The 18,818-nt window shown below is 41.3% G+C and overlaps 1 protein-coding gene across 1 annotated transcript in view; it reads right to left on the minus strand.

Annotated features, from left to right (window-relative positions):
- LOC311433285 (kinesin-like protein KIF28) overlaps positions 1–18,119 on the minus strand; it is a 26,664-nt gene extending 8,545 nt beyond the window's left edge. The window contains exons 1-15 of the mRNA XM_084512222.1: positions 18,037–18,119; positions 16,190–16,378; positions 15,650–15,853; positions 12,973–13,008; positions 11,666–11,890; positions 10,938–11,092; positions 10,282–10,393; positions 9,341–9,408; positions 8,186–8,328; positions 6,915–7,033; positions 5,389–5,479; positions 4,434–4,488; positions 3,928–4,051; positions 2,764–2,908; positions 418–536 (exon numbers count right to left, since the gene is read on the minus strand). Coding sequence (XP_084368348.1) covers positions 418–536; positions 2,764–2,908; positions 3,928–4,051; positions 4,434–4,488; positions 5,389–5,479; positions 6,915–7,033; positions 8,186–8,328; positions 9,341–9,408; positions 10,282–10,393; positions 10,938–11,092; positions 11,666–11,890; positions 12,973–13,008; positions 15,650–15,853; positions 16,190–16,342 — 1,749 coding nt within the window. The 5' untranslated portion in view covers positions 16,343–16,378; positions 18,037–18,119. The remainder of the gene's footprint in view (positions 1–417; positions 537–2,763; positions 2,909–3,927; positions 4,052–4,433; positions 4,489–5,388; positions 5,480–6,914; positions 7,034–8,185; positions 8,329–9,340; positions 9,409–10,281; positions 10,394–10,937; positions 11,093–11,665; positions 11,891–12,972; positions 13,009–15,649; positions 15,854–16,189; positions 16,379–18,036) is intronic.
- Positions 18,120–18,818: the final 699 nt, after the last annotated feature.

An 18,818-nucleotide genomic window follows, 5' to 3' on the forward strand; every position in this document is an offset into this window, starting at 1 on the left:
TTTTCCTTCAGGAAACTTCTCCAGAAGTTAGTTAGTTAGTTAAAATGCTGGGAAATTGCATCTTGATCCAAAGGGAAATCTATCTCATTATTCCTAAGTTATAGAACTTGGCTGAGGAGGAATTCTCCCTTCTTGGACTTTTCATCCCCTTGAAAACACCATGGCAGCCACTGTTTGTGTATTTATACAGTGCAACTACCCTGACACTCCGTTTGCAGCCTGCATTCCCAAATTCACGTTCCCCCCATCTCCTCTTCTCTCTGCCTGCCAGATGTTGAGGGAGACTGGGGAAAGCAAAAGGAGTGGGGCGCTAGGAAGAGTGAGAGCATTGGCAAATGCTCTTACAGTTATTTCTATTCACACTCAAAAATGTACCAAACGAGTCCAACCCGCAGAAGTTGGGGAAACCTTACTCACCTTCTTCAGCTCCTGGCTCATCTGATTCGCCTCCGCCACCAGTGGCATCAACTTGATGTAATCGTGGAACGCCGCCAGGACGCTGGGGTCTGCTCTGCCCTCCCCGCTGCCCGCAGCGCCTTTCCGAAGCGGTGCGCCAGGGGGCAAAGAGAAGGGGTAAACAGGCTGCCACCTGACCCGTGGGTAGCTTTAGGGGGGTGCTCATCGACTGCCAAAATACGATTTAATGCTTCCGGCCCTTGCCGCTCTCCTGCTCTGAGCTGGGTGGGCGGCACGCAACCTGCTCTCATCCCATGGGGAGAGGGCAGCACAGGAAAAACAGCAGCAGAAACACATGCTTTGCTCACAGCAGCCTACTTCGCCTTTCTTTCAAAATCAGGCTGACAAATTGATCGGATTAGAAAGTGGATGTCAAGCAGGGAGCTTCTGTCCTGTCTGATGTGTGAAGGATTTCCCCCAAACTGTTACGGGACTCGATGTCAGAGTCCACTGTGGTACTCCTTAGAACAGAGTTTCACTGTTCAGTCATTAATTCCCTGCTGTCTGCAGGTGGGGACTGCTTTTTCTTAGGAATTCAGGTTTTGCAGGGCAATCCAGGATGAAAAAACAGGGACATAACATCTGGATTTGAAGCAGACACAATTAGGTATATTTAGAGAACTGGCTCAGCCCACTCTGACCACCTACAGATTTTGGTGATGCAACAGAACGTCAGCTGAATAATTTTACTTATTTATTTATTTATTAAGACAGAGAATGTGTGCTTGGGTACCAGAACAGCTCTTTACACACAAGTGCTGAGGTGCATATTTGCTGCATCCCTCCCCACAGGAGTGAGGCAATGCTATCGAGTTTCAGGCCTGTAGGCCCAGTCCTCTGGGTGCCCTCAGCACTCCCTGAGACGCTCACCGCAGGTGATCAGCTGGACCTCAGACAAATGCCTGAAGGCAGTGGTGTGATTACAGTCACAGCTCTGCCATTCCGTAAATTAGTGAATATTTCTAGAGGGATGGAGTGATTCAAAAGATGAAACTGTCAGGGCCATTAAGGAACTCAAAATGGCCTTGCAGATTAGCACACAATTCAAAAACAATGCACAAACCCCCAAGTTCTTTACAAATAATAAATATCTGAAAGCAAAAGATCTACGTGACATATTCCCAGGACCCAGGATTGTCTATGTTATATTTACCAACTAAACATTTTGCTCACTGGACTGATCACATTAAAAAATGTCAGGAAAGTGAACTTCAAAAAAAAAAAGTAATTTTAAGAAAAGTACTGGAGGGTAGCATTTCCCCAATGTACAAAGAAAAAAATATATGTAGATGAAAAAAATTAAAAAGGAGCAAATTTTAGGGGAGCAAGGGGAGTGGTTTGGATGACAGCAAAAGAATATTTAACATTATATTTTGTACTATTACCTAATGCGATCACACATACAACAAAAAATCCAGCATAGAGAGTTAATGGAGCAATGTTAAAAACAAAGGGAAAGACTATTTCAGTGTACATTTGGTGATCCTGCCTGGAAGAGCCTTCTCTGGGAGAAGCTATTCAGACAATAAAATGTGCTGTGGAAGGCAGCACTGACTGCGTGTGCTGTGCAGCGTGCAGTCCTGAGCAACCTTCTCATCTGGAGTGCTCCTGCATTATTAAAAGTAATCTGATCTCATGTAATCTCATCAGTACTGCTCACTTTTTTTTTTTTTTTAATATAAGAAGCAGTTCTAGCACTAAAGAAATAAAAATAAAAATAAAAATAAAAATAAAAATAAAAATAAAAATAAAAATAAAAATAAAAATAAAAATAAAAATAAAAATAAAAATAAAAATAAAAATAAAAATAAAAATAAAAATAAAAAAAGGAAACTATGGTAAGAATGGGATCTGTGTGTAATAAAACCCAAAATAATTATCCAGACCTTCAGCTGTCAGGCTGCTCAATCTGAGACGCAGAGCAAACGCACATTTTACTGTTTATCAACGTGGCAGTATAAGTAAGCTCACATATGTAACAGCTAACAGACACACCCTTGGTTTCTTGAAATAGCACATTATTACATATTATTTATTATATAATATTATATATTATTACATATAGTAATTTCAAAAAATTAAAAAGCATTTCTCTTTCTATAGTATTAGATAGATATGAAGCAATTTTTCTGACTCATGGCTGCTTCCTCATAAGGAACTGCGCAGCCTCCAACCCCCAGCAAGAACAACATGCAAACTGCAAAAGAATAAGGCAGATTTGGAAGGTGTGTGCATATGATCCAGGGTGTGACAAAATATCAGTCCCCACAGAAAAGCATCACCCAGTGCCCAAGCAGTGGTGCTTACCAAGTTTATCCACACTGAAACCTTCTGCTGCTGCCAACTCAGACTGAAAGAAGTCGTAGTCGTATCTGCTAAGGTCCTCCTCTGTTCGTTCTGCAGGTGGCCCGACATACAGGTAAGCACTGTTTGATCCCAAAATAACACGATCCTGAAAGGTTAGACACAGGATGCTGCTGAAGTTATGGGTACAGCATGGCAAAGGTCACCAAAGGGTGAAGTGTTTGCAAACACTACACAAGCTGGCAAGACTTTAAAGAAAAATGCTTGAGAGGAGAGGACCTGTGTGCTCCCATGGACAAGGAGGGGGTTGACGAAGGGTGACCCAAACCCACCACGGTAGTTGCAGCTGAGAGACCTGAAAATCACTGCTGCCATTGGCACAGCAGCCAGCATGAGGAGAAGCTGATCACCAGATCAGTTTTGCCTCATCTATCAGGAAGAGAAACCTGCTCAATACCAGAATATAAAAGCAGACACACTGGCTCAGAAAAAAGACCCATCCATCCCAGTATCCCATTTGCGGTGCTGTCCCTCAGGGACAGATTTCCAAGGAGGAGTACACATTCCAGGCAAACTGCAGAGCTGCTGCTTTTCTGGGAAGTGATCCCTCTACATTGCGTCCCTTAGTGGATTTCTGCTTCGTGAAAGAAAAATCTACATCCTCTCTAAAGCAAAGTAATGCAGTTATCATTTCCCCAATGTCTTCTGGCAAGAAGGACTGATTAACTACACCTTTGTTTGGGACAAACATGGACCTTGCTAAGATTCATTTGGTGTCCTTTAATTCTGGCCCGTTGTATTCCCAGTACAGACTCATATGCATTATTTTGTGCTAACTGGATAAAAACAGAACCAATTGCTTAACATTTCAGTAAGAAAGGCACACAGGTTATCCACATCTATACTAAAAATCATTCTGAGGCTGAACAGAGATTTTGAGCCCAGCTGTGAGGTCAAAATCTGGGGTAGGAGCTTGCTCCTTTAGATGGATGGATTTTTTTATTATTATTATTAATTACATGACAATACATTACATTACAAAAAAAATACATTATATCAAATTTATGTTCCCTTAGACACAAGATTCTGCCTGAGGACACAGCGAGCAAATTAGAATGTTTTTTTTTTATTTCAGGGTTTTGTTTTATGCTCCAAGAAAATACTCACCAAGTGCTGCAGCTTTGTTTTCCCTGTGATGGGCACACCATTCACAACGACCTTGCACATATCTTGTGGTGCTAGGGTAACTTTGCCATCAGCATTCGTAAACGTAGCGTGTTTGTCCGAAATGCTGAAAGATGTTCAATTTTCTTGTGATTCACTTTTTGTTTTTAATTTGAGAACCATCATAGAACATTAAATCATAATTTCAAAGACAAGTTTAAGCTGCCATTCATTAAGTTTAGGCTGCCATTCAAGAGGCAGTTGCCACAGTTTGACTTCAAGTTTTTGCCACTACCAGAATGGCAGTTTCTAGAAACATAAAAGCTTATCAGTTATACTTTTTAACCTTTCCCTTAGCAGATACCATAAAAAGTTCAAAATAATCATAACCCATGTTTATGCAGTTTATGCAATTCCTTTAATTGAAAACTAATTAAAATTAAACAACTCCAAACAACATGAAGATCAAAAAAGCAGACATCTTGTTTTCTACAAATTGATGTACTTACCCCAGACCTCTTAGGATTATAGCATTTGAGGTTGATTGACCAACATCACAAGTACCTTTAAAAATAAATAAATAAATAAATAAATAAATAGGCATTTTCCAGTATAAATTATATGTGCTTTGCACACCAACAGGTATACAGTGCTGAAGTTTTTGCATTACTTTTTAGTTTTTCTCCTTTTAATCACTATGTTGAGCTCTGCTTAGCACTAGCCTTTCACATTAGTGCTGCTACTTGAAAATAACAATATAGTCAGTTACTTTCTCTTTAGAAAGACAAGACTCTGGATCCTGAGAAACAAAAAGGATTTATTCCATGTGGCCTCTGGGATTGCACACATAAATAATTCGAACTGTATGTGGGAGACCCCAGAAAGTCCTGGGATCCATTACCAGCAAGTAGATGGCAGAGAAAATCATCCAGAGTAAATAACCTGTGTGCAACAGGGTACCAGATCTACAACTCTATTCCCATTTCTGTTAATTGCAGTACTCAGTCAGTCAGTGGTGGAAAACCAGCAAAGCACAACCTGCAGAGGAGGGGTGAGATGTTCAGTAAGTAAGGCAGTAAGGAGGAATGTGGATAGTGTGAGATCATCAGCTTGCAAGAGTTCACATTTTCAAGCCAACAATTTTCAGGGAAGAAATGGCTGACAGAAGACCTGGGTATTTCTTATGACTTCTTTTTCTATTGCATGTGACTTATTATTCCATTGTATCTTAGCATTTTTTGCAATAGAAACAACTCTCACAGTATAATTCTTCAGCCCACTCTGATCTCAAACAAGAGGAGCACGTTTAAAAGTGGTAAAAGTAGGTAAGTGCTTAAGGAAAAAAAAATAAGTTAATCATGACTCACATGACTGAGCAACCTAGTGCAACAGCAGTTCTGATATGTCAGTGTTAAATCACAGCACTATTTATATGTTGTCTTCAGGACTTTAAAATATATTTACCATCCTGAATGAAATGCTTGAGAACCCATGAGAGCTGTGGATCTTCATTGATATTCAGGAGATAGGGGAACGTTTCCATCATCCGCCTCTCCTGAGCAAGAATTGAGAAATATGTCATTTCAGTGGGATGCCTGAAACAACAGCTAATATTACACATAGAGGTGTTTGGTTGTTGTTTGCTTGTTTGTTTTGCGTGTGTGTGTACAAGATAGATTATGACCATACAGCAGTTTGCATAAGAACATCCTAAAAAAAAAATCGAAATGCCAAATGCTCAACAGGAGATGGCATTCTGAAACACATTCACAGTCTCCAATTCCTAAAAATGCATTCTGGTTTATCAGAAATGCATGGGAACTCTGCAGATGATTTGAAAAAAAAAAGTGATGAAAAAAGGTTTGGTTTAATGTTTCAGTTACAATTTCAAATCACGCATCTCAGGATGATGTTAACCTCCACATCACCTTCAGTGAGATTAATACGAGGAACTGCATTCAATTTTGTGCATGAAGCTCATAACTCATGTCTTAGCAAAACTCAGTTCTGTTCCGTGCAACAAAATACTAAGAAAGAACTATTTGTTTGGAATTATCCCCAGAGCTGCTTTCTGCAAAAATGAACAGCTTATGCTATTACAGGTATTATTTGTTACAGCAAAAAAAATAGCAACCTTCTCAGCACTGGGGTCCCAAAGACTGAGGCATGGTCTGAGCAGAGACTTTACTCCATGCAGCTAGAAGCAGTCTGACAAAGCAGACTGGGAACCAACAGCAGGGAACGGAGTAGGATTGACTGGAGAAATGGGAAACAATTCCCCAGATGCCTTTACTTACGTGTGCTATCTACACACACAGATGAATGCTTCTGAATCTAGCACTGATAGCATACAAGCATGATAGCTGTAATCTGGGCTTCCCCTTGCTGTTATTGGGTGGCAGCTACCTGCAAGGAGTGCAGGAATGGCTCGTGAAGAGCAGCAGGGAGGAGAGCTGCGTACAGCCTTTCTGCAAAAGGTGCTGAACAAGCTGTTAATCACAGCACCGCCAGGTCCTCCTTTCCCACAGCAGCCTCTCCCTGACTCCCTGGCTCTTACATGCCACAGCCTCCTACTGAAAGGCTTCTGTCTGGCTACAGAATTCATGTCAGCGTGGGTTGCTTTCAGAAACATGCCCAAAACTAAAAGGAAAAAAAAAAAAAAAACGTTTTATTTCAGTAATAATTTCTTATAGCCACAAAATAAATCCAAGAAAATATAATATACATTGACGGTAGAAGCAGACAGAATATTCTGTTATCTAAACTCAAGCGAGAATCAGTATGACATTTTGGACCCTTAACAGAGGACTGCATTATCACCACTTTACCCAAGCTTAAAAGCCCTGTGAGTGTTGTGTCGGGGAACTGCTGTCAGAGATGCGTGCAAGCAACAAATCTTAAAGATTGCAAGAAAGGGAAAACATCAGACTCAAAGAGCAGAGGTTGAGGCATCTGGGTTCAGCCACGATGCCCACTGCTGGGAGACTGGCCTGGGTGACGGCAGCGTACTGCTGCTCCCACTCCTGCTGGGCTTCCTCCAGGCGAGCCTCCCACGCCGCCTGCGTGCTCCGCATCCACCCCTCGCTCTCGGCCAGCAGTCGCAGCTCTGCTGAAGAGAGACAGCTTTAACCAGGGCATACGCCTGTGAAACAGCAAGCCCCAGAGAGATGAGGACTGGCAGCACGGTGGCAGCACACTGGGAAGTGGCCTGGCCTCTTGCAGAGCAAGCCCTTACTCCCCGAACCTTGTAAGGTGGCATGGGGTTTGCTATCCTCATCCTAAACTGGAAATTAAGCTGTAGTTTTCCTTCTCCTCTTCTAACCAACAGGGGATCACTAAAATATTCTGTGCCCAGTACGTGCACAAGAATTGACTTGGCTGAATCCTCTTCAAAGGAATATGCAAATACTAGCCAATTGCACGTTTCTACCTCTTCCTTCAGCTCTGATGTTTGTCCACACTCATCTTGTTATTATATTCCTTAAAGTGTAAATATTTTTTCACTCCTGCCTGCTGTGTCCTTACTTAGACTTGCTTTGATCTTTTACCTTGAGCAAACCATCAACACTTGATAAGGGGTCTGACTGAGAGACCAGATGTGGCCAGACCAATGCTGCAAATGCATAAATGAAACAAAAACTGTTTCTCAAAGTGCTTTTTTTTTTTTTTTTTAAAAAAGTTTTTAAAAGCAGCATCTGTTTTGATAATATCTGGGGAAAAAAAAGAAAAAAGAAAAAAATCCCAATTCACTACTATCAAATACTACACACACATCAACAGACAGAAACACAGCAACGCTTAAGTGTCTAAATAAAGCAGAGGGTGAGCTGGCAATGAGGGAAGAACATCCACCTTGTGGGGCTGCCCATCTGGGACAACGTTCCCAGTAGTCTCAGTTCTTGCATTCCTCATCTCAGGGGCAGATGGAGTCCTAACCCAGACAGGGGTGGGTGGCACTGCCATGCACGTGCTCCCGTCAGGGCTGGGCAGGGTTACTGCAGGTCTCCAACACTCCACGTCCTCTCTTCCTCCCACAAGAGCTTGTGATTTTGAAATACTTGGGACTGGCACACCAGGGTCAATATTTTATACAATTCCTTGATTACCCCTGCCATCCACTTTGTAAGAAATTCACCTGTGGACATAGCTCAGCTGCATTTCCATCGTACTGCTCCAATGTCACAGACTACCAAAAAGGCCTCCTGATAATGTTTTGGAAACTCCAAATCTACTTGTTATTCATTTATGCTGAAATACATACGTGTTTCATCAGCTATTGATCTCCCTGTGCTCCCGGGCCCAGCCAGTCTGGACAATAGCTTGTTATTTTCAGCTTTCAGTTCTCGTATAAGCTTCTCAGCAGGACTTGCATTTACCACTGCTTTGTTCCTGATCTTTTTTGTCCTTTTCAATATGAAAACACATAAAAGGGAAAAAAAGAAAAAAAAAAAAAAAAAAAGCTGTAACACCATCTCAGCAATGGACAAGATTTTCTGTCAGACATGACTACTTTTTTTTCCTCTTTTGTTCTTTTCCCTGTTCAGAAATATCCCATGCAGCTCTGAAACTTCAGAAGTTAAAAAAAAAAAAAAAAAAAATCCTGCAGAAACTTTGCCCCAGGGCTGAAAGCATTTGATGTCCTCTCTTGTACTGCTACAGCAATCACAGCCCAATTTGATTTTGCCCATCTTTTCTATCTTACCCTAACCTGCACCCACTGCCACAGCTGCAGTGCCTCCAGTGTGTGGGGCAATGAGGGACAGGATACCCCAAAGAGGGACTTCTTTCCCATTAAACACGGGCACCACAGGTCTGCTGGCAAATACACAGGTGGACTCCAGCTGCTCCCACAAGGAGCTGGCTCAGATGCACGGCGCTCATCGGCACATGAAAGCAATTCAGCTACCTGCAGAACTGAACTGGTGCTGAGAACATTAAATCTCCTGCTCCTGACACCTGCCGGCAGCCAGGACGCTGCAGATGCAATGTCCCTGAGCCACGGTCTGCTTCGGGATAAGGGATGCGTAACTGCCTGACCTTTTCTTGTGGGAGCTGGAGTAAGAAGGAATTGATACGGGGATTAACAGTGAAAGGACTTCCCCAGTGAAAGGACTACAAAGTGAGAGATTATCTCTCCTGAGCCTGAGAAAGGGAAGGAGGAGAGCAGGAGCCTTCTCCTCCAGAAAAGAGACCCAGGGAAAAATAGTTCCCTTGCCAAACAATTCAGTTTTTTAAAAATATAAGCCATTCACGAATAAGAATAAATTCTTACTACACCGCTCTTGCTTATTCACAGATTAACTTTTCCTTCATCCTGAGCTGCTGATCACTTAGAATTGGTATTTTTTCTCATTTTGCCCAGCATCTGCCTGCAATTTGCACCTAGACCAGAAAGGAAAAAATTATAGAAGTATACCTTTCAGCATACCGTAATGTTGACAAAGTTTCTTCGTAACAGATGTCTGCTGGACTGACAGCTGCAATCTGTAAACACACAAAAAATATTTACTGATAATAGATTTTGAATAAGATTTTTTAAAGTAGTCTTAAACACTTCTGGCTGTGAATGTACACTTTTTAACACTATTGTAAGAAATGAGAAAGAAAGATGAGCAGATACAGGTAGTATTAGTAATACTAATGCTTACCCTAGCATCGGTAAAAAATAAAAATAAAAATAAAAAATTGGTGGTTCTTCAACAAGTAACAGTTGTAAAATATGTCCTGAACTTTGTTCACATCATCATCAATGAGTTAAGAAGGCTAGTATTTGAAGAAACTCAGGTAAACTGTTTTAAGACTATAAGCATTTAACACAATTGCACATTTGCTATTCATATTTTCCCATCTTTAATTTAATGGTACTTTTAAAAAAAGTCATCAAAGATGCTGGAACACACAATTCACCTAATACAAAGAAAAGAGCCTATGGGAGATTTTCCTACTTAGGAAGGCAATATCTGATCCACAGCATAATGACCTCAGAAATCAGGAAAAAAATCATTATACAGCTTAGTTTTACATAAAGAACACGACTTTTATATTACACAAATGGCTATGAGTTTCACAGCTACATATATCTCTATATTTTTTATATTAAAAAAAAAATGTTTTCTGCATGTGTCTGCAGTAGGTTTTGCACATTTTGTGCCAGCCACATTTGCATTTGATAACCACAAGTGCTGTCCATTTGAATAATACCTATGTTCTGGTAGTAGTGGCAGAAGTGCTTTCACCTTTATGGTAGGTAGAAAGCAATCTCAACACAAAATTAGGCCCATTTTCACCAATGTTGGAGCCACACAATTCTATTTCAATGGATAAACTGAGGAGTTATAAATTCAAGAATCAATTTACCATGATTGTCTTGCTGTTCCCTCCCAGAGCAGATTGCAGGAGTTTAGTCAGCACGGAGTCCCTGTACGGGATATGCAGCACTTTCTTCCCTGTAGCTGCCTCAGCCAGAGCACTGCAGGAAAACAAAGTGAAGTGAAAAGGGGTGAACAACATAAGTACAAATATGAAAAAGCAAGCTTAGGGAAAAAAAAAAAAAAAAAGAGACAGATTAGATAACTTCAATATATTCATTATGGGAACACAAAAAGTCCTCCTTCATGCACCACCTAAATAATTTGCTGTCAAGATTTTCAGACTGAAAGGAAAGTTTTGAATGGCTCAGTTCAAGAGCTTCAGAAAGGCCTGGATGTCTGATGCACTGAGCAACAGCCCTGTGAAGCTGCCTCACCTCAGCCCTGCTGCACAGCCTGCCACTGCTTCAAAAGATGAGCAGGCAGTCCAAGCACTCACAACATATGAAGCCAGGAAAAAAAAAAAAATTTTTTTGTTTTCATGTGCTTATGTACATCTTGGGAACACAGTGAGACTTCACTTAATAAGTACTTTTACTAAACCACACTGCAAGGAAGATGTGAATTAAGAGGCTGTTTTTCAAATGTAGAAATTTGTTTTCTACTTCACAAATATTAAAAAAAAAAAAAAGTAATAATAATTACCTGATGACATTTCCTAGCGTGGTTAGGCTTAGGTTTACACGTGTTCCTTCCTTCAATCTATCTTTTTCAGATCCTGATGATTTTTGCCTTTCACTTCCTGCCAAGTCCACCAGATTTATAACTGATTGCTTGGTGATTGCTTCATCTAGAAAAATCTGTGAAGGTATGGTGTCAATATAAGGAAATGTTACCAAATAACATTTGGTTCGGGTAGTATTAAGATACAGAAAATGGAACCCTGTGCAGAAATTCAGAGTAAATATTTTGTGATATTTACCAATAGTGGAACATTTTATATATTAAGAATTACTTGACATGTGAGAGCTGTAAAGGTGTGCCTGAAACAAAAAGACCTGCTGTCTCCCACAATTAAGCAGCAGGCAATACAACTCATCCCTTGCACCCACGGAAAATGGGGTGGAAATCCCAGGTTATTTCTGGACATCAGCCAGATGCTTCTAAAGACCGCTTGTAGTATCTGGGAAATGCATTTAGGACGTAGAGAACCTTAAATAGTGAGCCTATCTGCAAACAGGCCGTGGTTTAGGATATCTTTGACTTCAGTGATCTAGGCCCCAAGAGCAGCGGTGTGACAAAGTGTGAGTGCCAAAACCTGACAAGGCTGGCCCTGCAGCCTGGGGGTGAGGAAACCTGGTGTGTTCTCCACCTGCTGGCTCTGCCCCGGAGGTCGTAAGAAACACAGTGCAAACAGCACCTGCACACTGCACCTGTTTGAATTGGATTGTGACGACCATGTGGGATCGACTGCTGCTGGCATTCATGGTGGTTGTAGCTGTTGTTCTCATCTTATTCCCTTGATCCATTAACCTCTCAATCTGTGCGTAATTATCACAAGGCACCAACTTCAAACCATCCACATAAAAACCTTGGTGCCGATCTTCTCTAATCTTGAGCCCACTGGGCTTCCTGGTCTTAGACAATAAGTCTATTACCTGTGGAGAGAGATTTGTAGTTAGAATATGTTACTAAAATAAAATTATTAAAAAAATACTATTCTTAATAAGGACAGAATAATAAAAAAAGACAAACTACAGCTCATCATGTGGCAACTATTCTGACTTTACTGTGTTTAGAAACTTATTCCCAGAGAGTTCCACTTTCCATTTAAATTTAATCTACATTGAAAGTTCATATCTGTAGACTTAAAGATGCTGGCAAAATTATGACATTATTAGTTTTAAAAGGCTTATTAAGCTACTAAAGCTAATAATGTTTGTTTTCCTGTGCATTCGTTTTTCCACTCTCCTTCCTGTACACTACATCAAATTTGACTGAAATTGGCCACGTGGCTCAAAACTAATGAAGGGAAAGGGAAGGGAAGGGAAATAATTCATTGAGACTTATACCATCTTCAGAAGTCCCTCCCAGCTTAAGAGAAACAGCTTAGCCATTTGCAATTAGTAATGCCTCCTATGTCTGCCAGGACGTGGAGATAACATCAACAGCGAAAGGAAAACAAAGTAAAAATCTTATCTTAATTGCTCTTTTCCCCAAAAAGCCACTTAAAGCAGAAAAGCACTGCAGAGGATGAAACAACTTGGCCACTGGCGTGCAGAGCAGCTGGCTGTGATGCTGGAAGGTGGCTGCGGTGGCCAGCTGAGGCTCCTGCCCAAACCACTGCTGGGGCTTGGGGCACAGGTCCCACTTTGACTTGTCACTGCAAAGGGAGACGTGGGCCCTCAGTATGACAGCTCTTGCCAAAGACAGCACTGTTTCAAGAGCCTAGTATTGGTCTGAGATCTTCCCAACAGAACTCTCCGTGTCCCACTCCGGCAGCAGCATAGCAAAGCAGTTTATGAACCTGAGCAGACTTGCTACCAGACTTTCATTTAGCTCAAGCAGCAAAAAAATTCTTCTTGGTCCAGATAATGACTACACTTGTCAGCCAACACACCCAGGAGGGTCATGTTAGGAGAACAAAAAGGCTTATTTTCAAATTACAGCGTGCAGAAAATCAAGAAATGTACTTAGAAAACTAAGATTTGTTAATACTGAAATAAAACGAGATCATTACCTGTTCATTATAGATTTCCAGCATACTGAAAGTAATCTGTAAAAACAAGAAGTAATGAGAAGAAAAAATGCATTTGAAAAAAAAAATCCTCGCAATAGAGTCATCCCATTGTAAAAATAGCACAGGTGCCATAAATCAAATCTTCATTTCATCACAACCCATTACGTAAGTTCAATTGAAGCAATTATTTATCAGATCCATACTGCTTTATCACAACTGTTTCTTCTCCAGCATTTCCTTAACCTACCCTTGTATGCATAGACTTTATTGCTCTCTATAGAGATTACATTGTGAGGTATATTTCAATAAAACCTATGACTTAAAAAATTATTAAGCAGCTAGACAGCATTGTAGAAAAGTCAAGAAGAATAAATGTTAATTTTCAATAGCACTGCTAGCTAGCAGGACGGTTCAACCAGTATTTCTTTTCAAGACTATTTTAACAAAGAAAAATCCTATTTTCCTACTGCTGATTTCTGTGTGAACATCAGTGACCGTACACAAATTACCTGCATAAGGGCACGCGTAGCATGAGAGCACCTGCTACATCACGGTGGTCAGATCACAGACCTTTTCCATTTACAGGCAGCAGCAAGCACCAAGGAAGCAGTAAGCAGAGGCACAAGGCTGCCAAGCCCCAAGAAGCAGTAACAGAGGCAACAGCAAAGACCCAAACTCTTCGGAGACTGACTGAGGGGGCATTAAGAAACTGCAAGCACAGCCCTGAGAAGGGCCAGCCCAGATTTTGCAGTTGGTAAGAAAAGGGAAGCAAGGTGCACGTATTTTGCATCCTGAAGGAGGGGACCTAAGGAACTTTTAAGGAAGAGATCAAGTGGGGGGAAACAAGGGGATGACTGGATGAGGGAGGAACAGTCGGAGGGAAGGATGAAAGGGGCTGGTTGTGTACAAAATGCTGCCTGTCAGCATGTCTGTCTGCCTGAACCCTGTGTCTGATCACTGCAGCCTGTCCTATCTTATTGAATCCTTCCTTAACAACCTAGCTGTGTAAATTCCCTCACTGCCCCATGCACTGAGTGCTGCAAGGTCTAAGCTCCCGTGACTGGAGTCAGACCTCAGGTGGCAGCAAACCCTGTACCTGAGGCACCAGCAACCACAGCAAGTGATGGCTCCACCATGGGGACTTGGTGGGACCATGGCTCAGTGGGCCTCGTTGCCCTTGGGGCTGACAACTGAGCAAGCTGAGCATCAGCAAACAAAATTGGGCACGGGTGACAGAGGCCCACGTGCCTGTGGTGGCAGCAGGGGGAGCGGTGAGGGCCTACGTGCCTGCAGATGGACTGGGGGGCATGGCCCCAGGGCCTATGTGCAGGGGGCAGTAACCAGAGGGGGCAGGGTGCTTGTGTGCCATAACCATACGTGTGTGGGCATGCACATGTCATTTGTGAGCCAGCTCCATGGTGGGGTAACCAGGGAGGAGGAGGAAACTCTCCAGAAAGACTCAGTGCAGGAGCCCCATCTCCAGGCGCAACCTGCTAGCTGGACTTGGGGCTGTGCTGATTTTGGGGGAGCTACAAATGTGGGCATGCGCATGAGTGTGCACAGTGACAGCGTGTGTGGTGTCACCAGTGAGCATCAGGTGTGATTAGCATAAGAGGAAGAATGGGACTCTGCACTTATAGTTTCTGGGAGTTGCCATGGTGGCAGATGGGGAATGTTAAAGGGAGAAGCCTGGCTCTGGTATCCTGTATTTCTGTCATGAGTGTGTGTGATGAACACTCAGCCTTCTTAGAGGCTGAACCTGCAAATGGGAAAGGTCCTTGGGACAGAGACCTCTGGGTCTGGGGGGTGCTGGGCCCAGACTCCTAGGAGCTGCCAGGAGGAGCTGCGTTGCTGTCATTAATAGCAGTAACAACTCCAAATAGGATTGGTCTAGGTTGATCACCAGGTTGATCTAGTGAAATGGGAAGGAAGGCGTTTTCACTATTTTTTTCATACCACAGAGGTACACAATGGATGATGACATCACAGGACATTCACAAAACACAGCCTTATGGGATGGAGTTGTGGAGACTGGCTACGGAATAGAAAGTGTTCTTTTCTTAAGGGAAGTAACACAGGACTGAGTCAGAAGTAGCCCTTGGTCATCAGGCTGGCATTTTTGTAGACAGAAGGCACCGCTGAATGCAAGGGAAGTGTAATGCCTACAGCAGTGCTGGAATGTGCCAAGTGTTGCTGCATGGAAGTTACTTGGACTACAATTGGAAAAGGATGCAGATGGAGTGGGAGCACCTAGCAGCTACAGATGCTGTAGTACGAGGCAAAAAACATCTTTCCTATTGTAAAGAAGAGATACAACACTATAAAACTCTTTAACAGGTATACAGAAGAAAACACTGATTTTCTTTACTAGAGGTATTGGAAAGATTTTCTCACAAGCACCCTGTAAGAGAGTGAGGTTAGGAAGCATAACTAAAATTAAAATCAGCTTACTTTCAGTTACACCTGTGACAGAAATCCTCATTTTTAGGGATCATCTGTAAGTCTAGCTCTATTCCATCAACTTTTTTTCAACACTTATAAGACCTACTATGGTTTGTACAGTCATTTGCTCCATATATTCACAGTTTCTATTTTTTCTAATTTCAATTAAATAAAGTCTTCACAGTACAATCTGGAAAGATTTGGGGAATAAATGACAGTTTGTTGCTAATCCCACCTGGTACTGCTTGTTCTTTTCCTGACTCTGGATTGCTTTGAAGAGCTCTTCACACACACTGGGAACCAGTCCTCTGTTTGCACCATACCCGATCATGGAATAGCTCTTGCCCGAGCCGGTCTGACCGTAGGCTAGGAGAGTAGCGTTATAACCTTGCCATGCACTCTCCAGCACTCCTTGACCAAGATCACGAAATACCTCTCTCTAAAAAATTATCAAATAAATCATCTTGAAAGATGAACAGGCAAATACATACAGAAGCACTACTGCCACGTCAGAGTGCCCTCACTAGCAATTTAAATGAAGAATCAGGATTTGCAAACTTATTTAGAAAGACTAAGTTCTAAGAAACAGAACTAAGAAACAGAACTTAGAAGTTCTAAGAAACTAAGACTAACATAGACAAAATGTAGATGATGCTTCAAACCAGCAAACAAGATGCCATCAGTCAGTTCATCCCATTGACATGAGTGTTAATAACAAAGACAAATGAACTGACTAGTCTACAACTGTGTATTAGTTACAATTGCTGCTACTTACCTGGCCAGCATAACTGTTGGATCCCGCTGAGATGAATGTGCCATTCTCATCCTTTAGAAAGCCACTGTGAGACCAGTATGCCAGATCGAAAGTAAAGGTTTTCATGTGCCCTGGATTCCTAGGATCATATATGCTCGTGCTGTTGGAGTTCATAGAAATCACACACCTACTTCCTGCATCTTTCTCTCTCTGTATTGAAATTATAATTGTAGTATCAAAATACAAGCAGTCATTCACTAAAAAAATCATGGTTTAGTCTGGATTTAAAATAAGTTCAATAGCAATGTACAATGTACTGGTAGTTCTGGTGGAGTAAGTCTGCTCTTGAGCCACGTGACATGACAGGAAGCCAAGTGAGACCTGACGGTGCTGACAGATGAGTAACGCTTTGTGTTATTTCACAGTATTGTTAGATTGACCTAGGCAGTATTTGTAATGTACTAGTCTAACTCCTCATGAAAAACTATGGGTTTGCTTCTGCCTGCAGCTTTTCTCCTCACCAGAAGATGGAACCAACACTGTAAATCAGCAACTTAAGCTATTTATGATGTTACATGTGAACTGATGAAATCACAGCAAACAAATGTATTGTGCCAACCAACCCTGAGAGTGGTCTTCCATGAGAGAAATTTCTGATGAAATATATAGTTATATATATATATATTTATATATATACATATATATATATATATTTATAGCTATATAGTTATCTGTGACCTTATTTGCACACTGGGCATGTAGGAATATTAATTCAAATAAACTAAGTCAATGTGAATCAGTTAATGCTTAAAGTGCTAAGTGGCTATCAAAAGTGATTTGCTGTATTTCTCCTTTGTATTATAACCCAGAATGAATACTTTCATCACATTTGGCTTCTAAATACTTTAAAAGTCTTACATTTTTGTCAGTTATCTGGGAACTCAAGGAAACATCTGTACTGAAACATCCTGTCAAATGCCCTTTTGAGACAATAGCTTTTAGGCTTATTAGTATTCATTTTCCCTTCATGAATATCTCCTACTATGTTTCCTGAAAATAAAATCTGCCATTACATATATTATTCTATTTTCTGCAAGGTGAGAGCCTACTATCCTAAGGCAGTCAATGTTCCACTAAAATTTTCCTTAAGGTTAAGGCCCCAAAAGGTACAGACATGGGATTTGGCTTCAGCTTTTAGCAGTCTGTACGAGAAATCCCAGCAATTCCTTAAGGGGAGAAAAACAAAGAGAACAACCCTCAAGCAATTCGATTTCCCATGGAAGGACTTCATAATTGCTCTATTTAGTGATAAACTGCACGGAAGAGTCCCTAAGAAATGTTGATCTTGCTCACAAAAAGTTTTCCTGTGCTGTTTCTCTAAGACAACTACCACTACAGCCTTCTGTGTGCACCCACCATGATGCTGCATCACAGCTCTTTCCTTCACAGGCCCCTCATGTCCTTCTCTGGAACCATAGCTGTTACACCTTCCTCTCAGACACGTACTTGCAGAAGCCTCCAGTTGTCAAAGAGTACCCCTAGCCTGCTCAGCCACTTGCTCCCAAGCCATTTTAACACCTTTTAAAATAGCAGCCTCCTTCCCAATTCAGCCTCCTCGTTGAAAAGCATTGCCCATGGACTGGATCTTCCTCTCCCTTACAGAAATGTTTCACTTTTTTTTTTTCCTACATACTGGTAGCAAGCCTGCACCAAATAAACCAAGTACAATCTATTTTCTCTACTTCATTATAAACTCATCCCTCCTCGCATTGCCATCTTTTTTCCTCCCGTTAGGCTTACTTCTGTTCAGTTTCTCAGGCTCTAACAAAAACATTCCCAATGCCCATTTCTGCTTCTATTTCCTTCACCTTTCTGAAATTCCATTCCTTGTTAATGCATTATGGTTACTCTCCCATTCTTTTTACACTCCGTGGGGATACAGGTCAGCATTCAAGAAACGTGCACTGAATGTAAACAACTGAATAAAAATGGAGAAAAACATTTAGCATTTAATAGGATTAAAGCTCCTTTAAAATAAAGATTACTGGGCTATTACAAAAGTTGAAGAAGTTATTAAATCCCATGCCAATTTCCTTGTATTACTATTGCTTTCTTTTTTTCTGCCAAAGCACTGCCAAATGAGGGCAATTCAGCTGAGGTTATAAAACGAGAGGCTAAAAATGACTACAATCAATAAAATTAGCTAATATGTTTTCTTCTCTTTTCATACAAAAATATTTTGTAAGTATAAAGGACAGACTCATGTTAAAATCCTACTAAACAATCTTCACTAGCATGACAGCGAATTGTTTGATCAAGAATCCAAACACATTACACTTCTGTGCACAACACACACAAAACATATATTCAGGTTTGAAGTCGTGTTCCCCCTCCCCCCCAGTTACTGAAGTTTGGTCTTTTACCCCATTTTCTTAGCTACTCAATGCATGTCTGTACAATGTGCATTAAAAAATATTGTTAGAACCCTCCTGCTCCCCACCCCCTTTTTCCTCTTTAAGGTTATATATATTGGAACTCAAGTTAAAAATTATTGAGTAAATAACTACTTACTTGACTGAAAGGTCTCACTCGAACTGCCACTTTCACGCTGTCAACATTTGTCATTTTTATAAACTTTCATTCAGTCATG

This window comes from Aythya ferina, assembly GCF_964211825.1.
Source record: "Aythya ferina genome assembly, chromosome: 3".
NCBI lineage: Eukaryota > Metazoa > Chordata > Aves > Anseriformes > Anatidae > Aythya > Aythya ferina.